Below are 16,019 nucleotides of genomic sequence, written 5' to 3'. Positions count from 1 at the left end.
AAATTAGATGGAATATGATCCACTAGGCTCAAATAGGCTCAAGGGTTAAGTGGATGCAATAATCATTTGTTTCTCTGGAATATGACTATGCATGTGAAATCTATGGTTGGATGGAGAGACAAGATGGATTTCTAAATATGCACGATGACTATAGACTAACAAACCAGCTTCAGGACTAGATCGAAGAAGTGGAAACTCTAATAGGATTATAAACCAAATTTTAGCCCAAAATAGGAGGTCCGAGGCAACTTGGAGGGTCAGGGTGGAGTTGATGGATAAGGGTTAGTTAAAGTCCCCTTTGACTGCTTGTTTTTAATTAAATTACTTGCAAGCTATAGCTCTAGAGCCATACTTTTTGTAGCTCCTTCTACATGGGCACCACCTATTCCATTGTATCTAACATCTTACACATTTATACATGCAAGTGTCAAATATAACCCAACATCTCTCCTCAAAACTCCTTTCTCTTTTCTCATTGAATAAAAATCTCCTAATACTTTTCAAGGCCACCTTGCACCTTATTTTATAATACATATTCTCTCACATATCCACAAGTGCAAAGACTCACACCATGAATCACAATGATATTCTCACCCATGGGCCGCTTCTATGTAAAATTGATTTTTCACTCAAATAGTTTGCATGCACCTTCAACCTAATTAAGACACTAGAAGACGTAGGATCTTAAAACTCCTTTACCATCTTACCACTTAATGGGTGGTATTCCTACACCTTCTATCCAACTCTCTTTTAAGAAAAACACTCTCCAACACCATTTCTCCATCGTGCTCTATGCAATTGTACATCTTTTTAATGACCAAACCAAATCTACCATATCTTGATGAAACATACACTAGCAAGAAAGATCATTTCATAGTATTATGTAATGTCTCCCTCTGATAGTTGCTTGTAGTTACACTAATTCTTCACATATTGTGTTTGCAAATTTATAGAGCCTCAAAGACACCTTCTAATAGCAAAACATGCATCTCTGATATTGTTCATTGTAGTCTAAGAAAGGGATCCCCATGAAAGACAATCCTTCCTAACATATACTCTTAAAGCATCATCCCTAAGATAAAAACTATAAATAATGTTGTTTTTCATTACATAAAAAAAAACCTTTGCCTTAATAGGTTACAACATGTTGAAAATGAGCCTAAACCAAATACAGGTACACTATAGAAATTGGTAGTGGGTTGATCTAATCTTAGAATGGATTTGAGCTCCTCAATCCCACCTCAACATGTTACCATTTCTTCATGTCATTATATTCCTAATTAAGCCAATTTGCCTGCTTAGGGCACCCTCTTTGTGAAAAATCATTTTTCCTTTACCCTTATTTCTCCTCTTCCTAATGATTTTCCAATATTTTTCATGGGTCCAAAATTCCTACCATTTTCCTATTCACCTAAGACAACTTCTCTTCTTTCATGATCATTTATTTATGAATTTTCACATTTCTAGTTTCACTAAAAAAGGAGATGCCCACATTTTTTGTGCATGCACCCCCCTAAAAATATGCTTTAGATTTGTTCTCTTATTTATAAGTGTGACATAGATGATAAGTGATATGATTCCAATGTTTGAACTCTAAATATTCACCTTCAAAATTTATTTTTCTTTTATTCAATCATTTCAAAACTTTTTTTTCTCTAATTCCTCTTCAAACTTGCAACTCATTTTGATAGGTTTGAAGCATAAAATAAGGTAGTGGTTAATGTATAATGCCAACACACCTCACCTTTGTTAGTTGTCATCTTCATTTTGTTTGTCAAATTCACAGGGGAGGAGCTCCAATAACTATGATAGATAACTTTTCACACCACGAGCTCCTAAACAGTACATTGGATTTCAACAATTTTATTAGGTTGTCTTTGTATTTGACTCAGTTCTTTATAACTATCACTTTAACTTTTTGATAGTTAAAATGAATGTTGTTGGAAATTATGTCCCTACAAAGGTTAAAAAGTGGTCATTTAGAAGTGTCTTATGAAACATTTTTCTTACTACTCCATTATCTATTCATTTTGAGAACCAAACTTGTTGAAGTTGATGAAAGATCAACCCCACAACTTCCAAGAATCACCTATGTAAACACCTATCACAAAAAGAGAGAAATAAAAGTTACAAAGATTGGAATTCTGAGATCCATAGATGAGACATTCTTGATGTGCAAAAAAGAAATTGCAATTATATTGAATGAATGAATTATTACAAAGATATCAATCCTTATAAAGGAGATCAAAACCCAAACATGTAACTAACCTAGGTTGCATGATAATAATTAATAAAATAATTAATTATTATATGCCCAAAGTTTAGCTTAAGTAAACTAGAGATAACAAGTGGCTTAATAATTAAATCAATATGGTTTAATTAATAAGAAAATACTTTATAACTCTAACAAAAATAATTGTTCAATTAATCTAATACTTATGCACAACTGCCCAAAAATCATCACGCTATTGTTACCAATAAAGTTGCAAAATTGATCTAGTTACCAAACCTTTTTTTTTTCCCAAAAATGTGTGGCCATTAGCCCACTAAATAATATTTTAGTGGTCTTTTATAAAAGAGGGGTTAAAATTTATTAATGTAGGAAGAAATACGAGAATCAAACAAACCTACGAAGATCCATTAAATGATCTAACAATTGGTACAACTCCAAAGGCAATTGATCTTTATCCATAATATTCCAGCTTTGCATTTGATTAGAAGCTCACTTGGCCAATCAATTTACTACACCATTCCACTCCCTAGGGGTATGCATGAAAGTGATAGAGTACAAAGAGACATATAAATTAAGAATCTAGTTAACAACTCAAAGTAATTGCAAAGTAACATCCTCATAGTGTTGTCGAGTCAACAAATGAACAACCACTTGTGAGCCAGATTCACAAATAAGTTTAAGCCCGTTCCACAACATACACCATATCCATAGATTCCATCAAAATATTGGTATGATGAATTTTATAAACATTACACATAAACTGAACAATTCCTGATCTATCCCTACTCACTCCCCCAATACTTAAAGGATTTGGATTTCCCCAAGAAGACTTATTTGTATTGATTTTCAAAATGCCTTGTGGAGGAGGTTTCTACCTCCGCACCCTATTTATCTTATATACAGGGTGTCTGCATCCATTTATGATGAGCTTCCATTTTGAAGGATGAAGTTGGAGATACCTATAGAAAATAACATCATTAGAATCCACAACCTTCGTCAAATAACACTTTGTCGAAACAATTTCTCCTAATGAATGAAAAATTTTCCACCACAAAGTGGCGAGCCCCCAACATCATATCTTGAAAGATTTGACAATTCTTCTCCAACCAGATATGCCAAATAATAAAAGAATGACCAAGAGTTCAAACCACTTAAAGAAAATAAGTTTTGACAGGGGTTTGCCCCATTGAACAAAAACTCAGCCAAGGAAGATACGTGCCAAAAAACTTGATTCTACACATTTCACCAAAGGTGTCAAATATGTCTAGTGAAAGAGCACAAGAAAAAGAGATGGGGACCACTTTGGTCACTATTACGACACAACACACACCTTGAGGATCCTTGAATACCAAACTTGCATAAATTATCCCAAGTAAGGCATCAATTTTGGATCACCAACCACATGAGAAAATTACCCTTGGGCCATGGGAGCTTGCACCAAACATGTTTCCACCAAAGAACCTAAATCTCCCCAAAAGTCTATTGCACAAGTTCAACATAACTTGCAAAAATAGAAAACTTTCTAGATAAATCACTTATCGTTTCTAGTTAAGATAGTGCACTTTTGAGACTCAAGAGTTTGAGCCAGCTCTTGCCTATCTTCCTCAGATCCTCTTAGAGGCAATTTAGAAGGATGTTTCCAAGGAGTACAAATTGTCAACCCAAAACTATAGGAAATCTTATAATATTCAATTGTGTCCTAGCCAAAAGTAGAAAAGGAGTCACAATGGGGCCAATGGTGGGTATGAGTGGAAAGGATAGAAGGATACTCATCCAAAGAATCCAACCAAAAAAGACCTCGATATCCTGAATAAAAAATCTAAAAGAGGCCATTCTTAACTAACCTAAGCACAATTTCAAAATATTCTACATCATAAAACCTCTTCCCACCAAAGGAAAGTGAGGGACATCAAACACATTAACATCAAGAAGATACTTAGTGAGCTTTTAATGAGTGAAATTCAACGAATAATAATTAAACATTAACAACAAGGGTCGTTTGCATCACTAGTCCCTGTTATTGTCCGGCTTGGTGGGAGATGTTTGTTAGTATGACAGGATGAATGGATAGAAGAGAGGAGAAGTACTACAAAATAGGATATCAAAGGACTATTGGAGTGTGAGATTTAGTGAGCAGTCAACTTTATGTAGAGATGGATCTAAATGCAAGTAGAAATAACACACTATGTAGAGATGGATCTAAATACAAGTAGAAATAGCACATGTTGATGAAATCAAAGTGGAAGATCATATATAAAAATCAGCTATCATATCCATAGCAAAGTTGATAGAAAAAGAGTCCATCACATCATCTTTCTACAACAACAATTTTAGGCATACTAGCAAATGGAAGCATACAAAAATAGAATTACTTATTGACGTATGTCACATTAAGGAAATTTGGGAAAAACTATTTTCAATACATTTGACACATGTATTTGTTGAAAATTATAATTGACCTAATTTATTGTCTAGGTTTCACTATGCGACAAGCTCATACTATCATTTTTAGGGATGATATTTATTACCGTAATCATTTGGATTAGTTGACCTACTTAGTTGGGCAATTTACCTATATTGAAGATTGAATTCTGCACAAATAAGATTGAAATTTATTTATATTTTAATATAATGTTTTAGATTGTATACGTGTGTTATCGTAGAAAATTTTGGTGTTATCTATTTAAATTCATGTAGTGTTAGAGCAAAGGTGCCTGTGATAATAAAGCAACCCCATCGACAATACCCATTTCAAGAGCACAAGAGAGGCCACAAAAATACAAAGATCTATTGAAGTCATATGAAGAAAGAGCATAGTTCATGAGTATGTCTTTTTACAGAGGAATACAAAGAATAAATGAAAGTTGATTATGATATCAACACATTATAAGCAATTCAATTATATTTTTAGAATAAGACTTCACATGCATTAAGAAGGAAATATGCTCTATCAATAAGAGTAACAACTACATGTAGTCATAGGGTGTATTACCAAATACACATGTGGGAAATGATAAGTTTTTAAAAAGAAATTTTCATGAAACTAGTGAAGGATAGATATGAATGCCATGCCCTTATGAACATACCAACTCATAGAGCTCAAATTAGATACATAGCTTCATGACCAAGAGCCTTAGCCATAGATAAATGACTTCAAAGATACATATCTTTAAAAATAATCATGGCTGCTTTGAGTTTGAAATGGAATATGTAATACAAGGAGCTTGGGTTTTAATTTATTGGCCCCTTTAAAAAATAAATACCCTATAATCAAGTATAGAGCCAATGCCAAGCATGGCAATACAAATTTTTATAGCTGCAAAGACACATAAATCCTCATCAAAGGTACATAGCAAATATGTAGGAAGAAGTGATGGAATGACTTTAGAGTGTTGAATAATGGCTTGCCTTTCATGTATTTTAAGCTAAAAGAAAGAGTATGTGGCATTGGTCAAATCTACCTATTGAAAGATGTATGTCTTGGCAGACAATTAGAGTGAAAATTCTCCACATAATAAGTCTTCAAAGGCATAACAATTTACATTTTTATTTTTCCATTTCCAAATCAAACATGGTAAGCTAGGGTAGAGGACCCAACACTTGAGCATGTTCCAATGGTTGTGATAGGAGTTGTTAACTTAACACCCACACTTGTTGATTTAATATTTAATATTTTTGACAAGATTGTACCAATAGTTGTGACTTTAAAGTTGTTGTTGTTAATGATGACTACCCACAATTGAATGAAAAGTGTCCCTTTTCCCAAAAAAAAACCAGTAGTGTGATGCCATATTAGTTGCACAAGTATGGGGTCCTTCAATGCACTGTGATTGGTCTCACTTTTTTTTTTTGGGCTATTTTGGACAGCTTGGCAAAAATTATGTTGATGTGGCATCATATTTGATGATTTGGTTCTGAAACCTTAGTTATAAGTAGGGGACTTGCCAAGTAAACTACTATAAAAAATAGGGATTGATTTGAAATTTCTACATAGGATTTTGTGAAGTGCGAAGTTAGGGTGCTCAACTACTGGGTCCTCTCCCCTACACAATAAAGGTAAAAGGCAAAAAAAAATCTTAGGAAGTTCAAAGGTTTCTTTCCATATGGCCGTGACCCACGTATGAATATAAAAAGCAACAAAATTAGTCCATGGGAGGAAGGAAATTTTGCTTTCTCTAAACAAAGCCTTCAAATGCATATAGAATACGAATGGACACTCCATATTTTAGGTGAAATGACACATAATCATGTGAATGGTGTACATTGAAGGAAGAATTTTAATCGTAATCAGCAATAATAAGGAGGGATGAGCTTTGAATATCTGAAAACATAGAGCCATGCCACAAGGGAAAGAATGCAAAGAAAAACATAAAATAATCAAAACCATAGAATAGAACAAAATACATACCTAACATTAGAATGTTGTGGTAGTGAAGAGGGGTGATCATGTAGAATTGAGAGGATATTGGTAATGATACAATTCTAGAGCGCAAGTGATTTGATGACATTTCATCGATAGCAAGCACACATTCATTTGTGGGAAGACGAACTGAAAAGGAATGAAACATGTGTTTCAATACATCAATAGGAGGAACATACCAATGTTCATGTAGAATGCCACAATAATCCACTTGAGGATGACAACATCACACTCTCATCATAGCAGATGTGCAAGAGGCATGTAGTGTAGGTTGTACGCAGGACAAGTGCATTGCAGCCTTGTCTTAAGATCTAATTTTATGTCAACTAAAAATAAAAAACTATTGGAAAAATGCACCCCGTCCAATGAAAATGCTAGGAAATTCGAAGTGAAAATGATGGTAAATAAAAATGGACAAACAAGGCTGAAGTTGATGGGATTTTTTTGTCATTTACGAGACTTTCCATACAAGATTTAATGCCAAAGTTAGGTGAAAACATTAGTCCCCACCTATAGGTGGCAGGGACTAGTAAGTGATACTCTTCCCCTAGTTGAAGTAAGTGCCAACTGAGTAGGGGAGAGGACCTAGTACTTGAGCACGTTCCAATGGTTGTGATAGGAGCTGTTAACTTAACACTCACACTTGTTGATTTAATATCCAACATTTTTGACAAGATTGTACCAATAGTTGTGAATTTAAAGTTGTTCTTGTTAATGATGACTACCCACAATTGAATGAAAAGTGTCTCTTTTCCCAAAAAATAACCAATAGTGTGATGCCACATCAGTTGCACAAGTATGGGGGTCTCCAATGCACTATGATTGGTCTCACTCACTTTTTTTTGGGCTGTTTTGGACACCTTGGCAAAAAGTGTTAGTGTAGTTTTTTGTTTTTCCTATTTTGCTAGGTTTTTCCTACACTTTTAATAATCTTGCTTAAGTTAATAAAGCATGTCTTATTAGGTGAATGGTTGTGAGGTGTCACCTTCCTACATGTGAGCATCCATTAGCTATCTTGGGAAGATACTTTGCTATCTTTAGTCCGATAGATGGTTGCTCCTCATTGGTTGGTGTTGCCACCTCCTCCCTCTTCCTAGCCTATATAAGCATGCTACCCGGCTTGTATTTGTATCTCTTATTTTTGCATCCTCTTAATGCTATTTTGCTTCCAGCATTTGCATTACTCTCTTGGAGACTAACTCTATGATGCTATTTTTATTTTGTATCATTTGCATTCATAGTTTAGATATTTATTCTTTGCACTAGTTTTCTGGGTTATTAATCTTATCAGATTCTAACATGGTATCAGAGCTTTTCTATGTGCAAAAGTAGATTTTAGTTTCCTTATTTGAGAGATTCAGGGGGGGCTATAAACTTTATTGTAGTTTTTTGAAAAACGAAGTATGCTCTTCTCTTGCATCTTTGGATGATCTTGAGAATCAGAAAAGTTTTGACAAAAACGATTTTTCTCTGGGGTTTCAATCTCAAATCTGACAACTAACTTGCATATTTGGAGTTTTCAATCAGTATTGCAGGTTCCAGCGTGCCATTGATGGACTTAGGAAGCTGATCCAGCATTTGCATGTCATATTTTGGTTGCTGGGGTCGATTTTTTATTTTTGGAGCCATTTTTTACTATTAAAGGCATCTAATTTACACTATAGCAGCATCTTCTATACATCAACAAGAAAAACACTTTCTGGGTTTTGTTCACAGCCCCGAAAAACCATCTGGGTATCTTTTAGATTTTGCATGCAAGTTTTATATTTTTCAGAATTGAGCATGAAAGGATACAGCCATACCCCTCTCCGTTGGCAGTCGTAGATTTGAATGCAGTTTTCAAATGTCTCATTCTTGCTCATACGGACTTCGATTTTGATGATTCTTGTTATGAACTTGGCTATTTTTTTGCGCTCTATCCGTTAGTGGAGTTGTTTTTTGATTTTCATGCATGAATTCTTCAGAAATTGTAGATTCTCAGCCGTGACTGTGCACAGTTCTCGTTTTAGAAATTTCGGAGGATCATAACTTTCTCATACGACCTCGTATCTAGGTGATTCTTTTTTTGAAAGTGCATGATTTTTCGAGTAGATCGCAGTGGTCTATTTGTTTCCTTGATTATTGTGCCCAAGTTTCACTTTTAGCATATGCTCTTCATGAGGAGACCCTGTCAGTTTTTCTTCCGTACTTGAGCATACAGACGTATTTTTTCGATCCAAAAAATGCATCGAAAAGCTGGTTCTGAGATAGAGATGATGGTACAAGTTTTTTTAATTTTTGCCATAGTTTGGTTGCCTATTTTGACAGTCAAAGCCAGATGTTCTATTTTGCCTTCCGAGAGCCATATCTCGCTCATTCAGACTCTTTTTCTGGGCTTGCCAGATATCGTTGAAAAAATGGTTCTATGAGTTATTCAGTTGCAGAGGTCTTTTATCCAGATTCTGCTCCAGGTTCTTTCTCTTTCGAGTTTTGCACTTTCGCACTCTGGCGGATTACTTGGATTCTACAGGTCCTAGAATCTCTTCTTCTATTCTTTTGGCTCACTCTTCTTTCTGACTTCTGAGCATTGTATGCTTCTATTCTATTGCATTCCTTTTTTTGTAAACGCACTGAGATAAAGTGCTTGCTTTTGCATATTTGGGATCTTGTACACCTTGTGTTTGTTTGTACTCGCACTTAGTTATAAAGTGCCATGGGGGGTCATGATGTTTTGCCATTTTGTTCTCATCCACCTTTGTCAAGTGAATTTTTCTTCCACGACATTAGCCCATGCAGTGTATCGGTGACACCGCTCTTTATCCTGTGCTTGTACTTCTATTGCACTATTGGTGTTCCTGATTCTTCTTCTTGTAGATGTTTTTGGCATTGCATTTCAGTGTTCTTGTCACCCCTCTCCCTGTTTAGCATTATGGGGGGGTTCACTTGTTGGCTCTATTGCTTCTTTGGTTCGATTGAGTGATCTACATATTTAGTTTTTGTTCCTATGTACTAGGCAGATGCAGTGGCTAGGCACCTATGCATTTCGGTGAGATGGTTCATCTATTATATAGACACTCATTCATTCCTACCTTTGGAGGTCACCTCTTCGATTGATCAACTCTTCAGACTTTGTCTTCTCTACCTGGTCATGCACTATTTCAATGGGGGTTCCAATAGTTTCTTCTGACAGTGTTTGTAGCTTCATGCTTCGGAGATGCTTCATGCTCTTTTTTGTTCCTCTCTTTGCGACATTTCCTAGATTGGAGGCTTAATTTCCTTCATCGAGTTCTTTTTCTTGTATTGGGTACCTGATCAGGCCTTGTTGCCGGGACCCATTTTCCTGCTTTCATAGCTTTGCTAAGTTAGCATCCACTTAAGCTTCGCTTATGGGGGGGTGTTAGTGTAGTTTTTTATTTTTCCTATTTTGCTAGGTTTTTCCTACACTTTTAATAATCTCGCTTAGGTTAATAAAGCATGTCTTATTAGGTGAATGGTTGTGAGGTGTCACCTTCCTACATGTGACCATCCATTAGCTATCTTGGGAAGATACTTTGCTATCTTTAGTCTGATAGATGGTTGCTCCTCATTGGTTGGTGTTGCCACCTCCTCCCTCTTCCTAGCCTATATAAACATGCTACCTGGCTTGTATTTGTATCTCTTATTTTTGCATCCTCTTGATGCTATTTTGCTTCCAGCATTTGCATTACTCTCTTGGAGACTAACTCTATGATGCTATTTTGATTTTGTATCATTTGCATTCATAGTTTAGATATTTATTCTTTGCACTAGTTTTTCGGGTTATTAATCTTATCAGATTCTAACAGAAAGCACGTTGATGTGGCATCATATTTGATGATGTGGCCCTGAAACCTTAGTTATAAGTAGGGGACTTGCCAAGTAAGCTACTATAAAAAGCTGGGAGTGATTTGAAATTTCCACATAGGATTTTGAGAAGCGCGAAGTTAGAGTGCTCAACTACTGGTTCCTCTTCCCTATTCATGTTCCTTTAGAAAAGATTTTCAATTATTTAAAAAAAACTCAAATTTTTAGTCTAAATGGACAAGTTAATGTTCCCAAAAAGTTTCCCAAAAGTTTCCCATTGAAATGTTGTCAAAATTACTTTAATTATTGTAAAAGTTAAAAATAAATTGGTTTTAGATGCACTAGTGTTCTATATTAAACGATTCCTGCATACCAATTCCAGTTCACTAAAAACCTGCAACACAACCAAAATCTTTCAACCACTTTTATCCTTTTTTTTTTGGGAACAGGCCTAAAAACTTTAACCATAAGAATTAATCTCTCTCCGAAACGGTAGAAACACAATTATTTTTGAGTGTGTGCGAAATAATCTATGAATCTAATGGCACATTGGACAAATTCAAAGGAAGACTGGTTGTGAAAAGATGTGTGCAAACGTAAGATGTAGTCCACCGTAAGATTTTTTCTCCATTGATATGTACGATGCAGCAGTACCATAACATTTCTTTATGGAGATGTATACGTAACAGCGATACCATTTTAGGTACTTGGTATTTTACGTTTAGTTTGCAAGCTTGAAAACGGCCTATAATTGAAAATAGGCCTCTAGAGCATGGTTTGTGAAAATGGTTATTTTTTCTTTGTGAAACTTGTATCAGTAGCAAACAACTACTAATTATGGTTTTCTGACGATGAGCGAGGTAAACTACTCCAAATGTTGGATAAAAATCTCTAAACAGCTTATCCAGCAGATTTTTGGCAAATGCTTTACCTGCAAAATTCTTTTTTTCTGAATTTGGTGATGAAGTTATCATCCTTACATTCTTGTACTTCGACGGTGTTCTGGTATGAATATATGATGTATATTGCTGAACAATTGAAGAGGCTATTTTTTAACATCACACACTAAAGAAAATTAAGTTTGGAAAAAATAAGTTCACTTTCATTATTTAATATTTATAGTTTTGGAATGGAGCTTAGTATGATGTTTAAGCCATCTGAATTCGAAATGGTAGATAATGAGAATCTCAATTCTCACCTTGGGAATTATCAGAGATCAAGAAAGAAAGTTGATTTGCCAAAGCCAAGGAATTTCTGGAGAAATTTGATTTGAGGAATTTTAAACCTTTCGGATAGGCCAATGCAGAATTGAAATCACTAGTTGAAGGTACATAACAGGTCAATATGAAAATAAGATAAAATTTGATTGAAAACCTCATGCATGCTATCTTTAACACAACTTCAATTAAATTCCAACCCTATTGAGAAACACTGATCAACAAACAAGCAGATCAACAAGCGATCTATGTTTTCCAAGTGATCCTTATGGTTCTTCATTGGCAGCAAGGAACACTATATGGTTCAGAAGATTGAATTTTTTTTTTTTGTGATCTTCACATATGCTGCCATTACTAAAAGCACACAGAAGCGGAACTATCAGTTTTTGAAGAGTGAAGATGTTCAGAATTTTGCAATGAGTGAATTGGTTGCTAACATCAGTAAAGAGCTTTTAAAAGAGATTGAGAATGCTTATCATACAGAATAGTTGTGTCTGCAGAGAAAAATAATGGAAGAGCAAGATGTTATGAATTGGCTTCATGCTTTGTTTGGGGTTTTACCAACTAATGCTCTTTTTGTTCTTTGTTGTTTTCATAAAATAAGGGTATCTGATTTTGCAGCTAAAGACAGAGCAATCCCCTGTTCGTAGTCTTTAAATTTAGACCAAATTCAGTAGTCTTTCTATAATCTTGCAGCTGGTGGTATCAGATAGTTTTAGTGATAGTGATCTCGATAACAATGAGAGTAGATGCGAATCATCCTAGGAAATTACAATGAGAGTAGATGTGAATCATTCTAGGAAATTAGATGAAAGCAGCCTATCAATTGCTGCTGTTACAATGAGTATCAACTGGCCCTATGCTAACTATAAATTAGAAAGAGAATTGTTGGAAGAAATACAGCTATAAATAACCATGAGTAGCCCCATAAAAATATAAAACCATTACTAAATAGATAATCAAGAAAAATGAATCCATTTATTTTTCCTAATTCCATTGTGAATACAGTCAAAAGTGGTTGTCCTGTTCCATAACTGTATAAAACTCTGACCGGAAAGATAATAAAAAACAACCAATCAATTTGTTCAATTCTGCATACACTCTAAAGGGATTGTACGCAAAATTTTCTAATGTCTATATCTATGAGGAAGAGAATAGTGAAGTGGAAACTATCTGTTGATTTCAACATTTTCCCAAATCTGACTTGCAAACCTGCAAATAGTGTGGCAAGAGCAATCAAAGTCAGACCAAGGGTACAAAGCTTAAAAATACAGGAAATTGTAAATTGTGTGGGTCTGTCCTTTTTTCTTATTAGAAACTTAAACTCAATGTAGTATAATTTTCTCAAGAGAGGATTCATTTGACATAGATATATGTGGACTGTTAAAATATTTTTCAGTCGAAAATACCGGTTCATCAATGGAAAAGCAAGCGCTCTAATTATGTTACTACTGTTCTGCATAACTAAAAAGTGAATTGTAAGTTTATATTGTCCAAAATATAGAAGTATTATGATGCTGATGGACCTTACAGTTATGGGTACTATACTACTTAAGATCCTGGTAAACTGAACTCCTAAGGTTTTCAGTACATGAAGTCATAGAGCAACTAATTAACAATCTTATGATTTTGATATATGGATTATATTTATGCAGGACTTTGAGATGGGTAGACGATGAAGAAGAGAGACTCCAGGAGAAAGGTGAAATGAGACCGCTATCTCTAGTCATTGCAATGTCTCGTAAGTTGCATTAAACTTTCGTTTGTTTACTTTGACTGCATTCTTTACATTAGAGCTGAGAATACTGACATCATTCATCTCTCTAACAATATCCAAATGTTCTTGCTTCTCTATTTACAATTGCTCTATTTATTGCAGCTATTATCAATATAGATACTAGCGGAATCCATGCCTTGGAGGATCTCCATAAATCATTAAAAAAACGTAACATACAGGTTTAACTCTTCACTCAAAATCATGATTATAATAATATTGAACTTCAGTCTTCCATGTTAAATGTTAGAATATATTAGTTTTTCACAGTTTATAATGTTACTGTTGTTACTTTTTAAAATATAATTGTGTTTTTTTCATCAATATTGTAGATCAAACTTTATGATTCATCACCAAAATATTTGAACTCATTAAAAAAAATCCAATCAACTTGAAATGAAAGTCTGAGACAATACATTTTTCCTCACTTCTTTTAATGGTAAAACCTGTCTCTATACTCTTCCTCATTCTTTGATGCTTTATTGACAGCTAGCACTTGCAAATCCTGTTAAACAAGTACTTGAGAAGCTTCATACATCCAAGTTCATTGAGGAACTAGGGCAGGAATGGATTTTCCTCACAGTTGCAGAGGCTGTACATACTTGTTCAGAGCGTCTCAAACTTGATTTATGAAGAAAATACAAGCTGGGATGCTCATCAGCCACTTGTGCGCGTCAAAGGATGCTGCCCCAAATTGAATCAATCTATATTAATTGAATCTATCTGTTTCATGCTTAAAATCTTGTCCTTTTATTTAGGTTTTGCTTGCCCACATTTGTGATTTGTTTAAGAGCAAACTTATTTCTCACTAAAACACAAACTATAAATATGACAATAAAAATGTGTTAGATTAAGTTGTAGGCAGGCTTTATGTTATGCTGTTAAATCTTTTCATTGAAACATGAATTCCAAATTAAGAATTCAATTTTAAATATTGAGGGATCACTTTTCTGACCAGACCATAGACATGATTTAGATAAATTTCCCATACATAAATATGAATGACCAAATGGATATTGGGGATTAGGGATGAGGGAAAATGGTTAGAAGAAGTTACTTCCAAGGTTCTACACAAAACATACTTTTATACAAACTAGTTGGATGCATAAAAGACATCATAGTTATCATGGACTTAAAACATAAGTGAAAAGAGCGGTGTCTCTATGTAATTTTCATCAGCACATTTTGCTTATGCTTTATTTTTATGCAAACGATTAAATTGAAAGTAAATTTTAAAAAAAATGTTTCAACAATATAAAATTGTGTAAAATATCAAGTCATGGATGTAAAACATGTATAATCTCTTTCCTACGAGTTCTCCATTTTAAGAGCCCATGATAGATGACATAAATCTACCAATAAGTTGTATAGGCCATTAACCTTGTATTTGGCTTCAACTTATTCTATTTTATATTTTTTTGAATATCATGGTGGACATTTTGTTTCCCTTTTTGGCATCCTTTGTAGGAGTCCATGTGTCTTGGAAGTGCATGGTGTTCTACGTTTTGCATTATATTTCTTCAAAAAGATCCATAGTAATGACATTTGGACTTTCCTTTTCTTTTCACCTAGTGTTGGTTGGACGTTCTTTTTCTTTGCACGTGGGTTTTGTAGATCTTTCCATGTGTCTTTTTGGTACGGGCTAGTGGGTCCTTTTGTGTGGTTGTTTATTTTCAAGGATGCCTCAGAGCAACATAAATGCTCCATATTAAATCATTTGTTTGAAGTGACACTTTTGATTGTGGGCCCCATTTTCTAAGTAGGTCAATAATTTATCAAGAGGTTGCCATTGCACCAATCATGGAATTAGTGGGTTGTTGAGATCTTTGGGATAATCTATTCCATAAAGCTATAAATATAAAAGTGCAATTTTTTCTTGTTGTTGGTGACAATACAACAATATTTGTAAGTCTCTCTATTCTTAGTATAATCTATTTGTTCTTATTAGATGTTGATATTGTTGGTCCCCAAATCAATAGATTGGAAAATTTTATGAGTCCTCCTCATCTGTATCACTGTCACTGGACACATACTTTGTCTTATTTTTCTTCTTCTTCTTCTCATCGGGTTCCTTCTTCAACAATCTCCCTCTTTGGCATTGATGGCAAATCAATCTGATCAACCAGACTGACTAGGTTAACATAGTAAGACCAACAAAATACCAAAAGGAAAATAATTCTTTGTATTGAAATCTCTCCATTTATCATCAACTTTCATCTTTTGAATAGGTTACAAAAATCTATTGTGTCATCCTTATAACTCCCTTTGAATTACTTCTCTCCATTATCTTCCTCTTGCTAGGTAGATGTAATTAGCATATACATTGTCAAAATTTCTCCCTCATACTGTGAGTTAGGATTAGGATTTCTCCCTCTTTGTTCAATCTCTTGTATTTCTCCCTGTAGGATCAATTTACTCTCTTGTATTTCTCCCTCTTTGACAACAATGCCAAAGACTTGTCATCTTAATATGCAGATATGAACTTTTTTAGTTTCTCCCTGTCACCTTGCTTGTGATTGATTTGTAGTTCTAGCTCTTTGATTACTTTAGGTAGCTCCTAAAGTAAGATCCACT

The 16,019-nt window shown here is 34.5% G+C and overlaps 1 protein-coding gene across 1 annotated transcript in view; it reads left to right on the top strand.

Annotated features, from left to right (window-relative positions):
• LOC149535426 (sulfate transporter 1.3-like) overlaps window positions 1-14,377 on the top strand; it is a 117,475-nt gene extending 103,098 nt beyond the window's left edge. Inside the window, exons 11-13 of the mRNA XM_089803301.1 lie at window positions 13,327-13,412; window positions 13,551-13,627; window positions 13,935-14,377. Of these exons, the coding sequence (XP_089659427.1) occupies window positions 13,327-13,412; window positions 13,551-13,627; window positions 13,935-14,078 (307 nt within the window). The 3' untranslated portion in view covers window positions 14,079-14,377. The remainder of the gene's footprint in view (window positions 1-13,326; window positions 13,413-13,550; window positions 13,628-13,934) is intronic.
• Window positions 14,378-16,019: the final 1,642 nt, after the last annotated feature.

The sequence above is a fragment of the Cupressus sempervirens genome, chromosome 10, assembly GCF_028749045.1.
Source record: "Cupressus sempervirens isolate cs-2001-9-10 chromosome 10, ASM2874904v1, whole genome shotgun sequence".
Classification (NCBI taxonomy): domain Eukaryota; kingdom Viridiplantae; phylum Streptophyta; class Pinopsida; order Cupressales; family Cupressaceae; genus Cupressus; species Cupressus sempervirens.
This window is presented reverse-complemented; position numbering and strand designations above follow the sequence as displayed.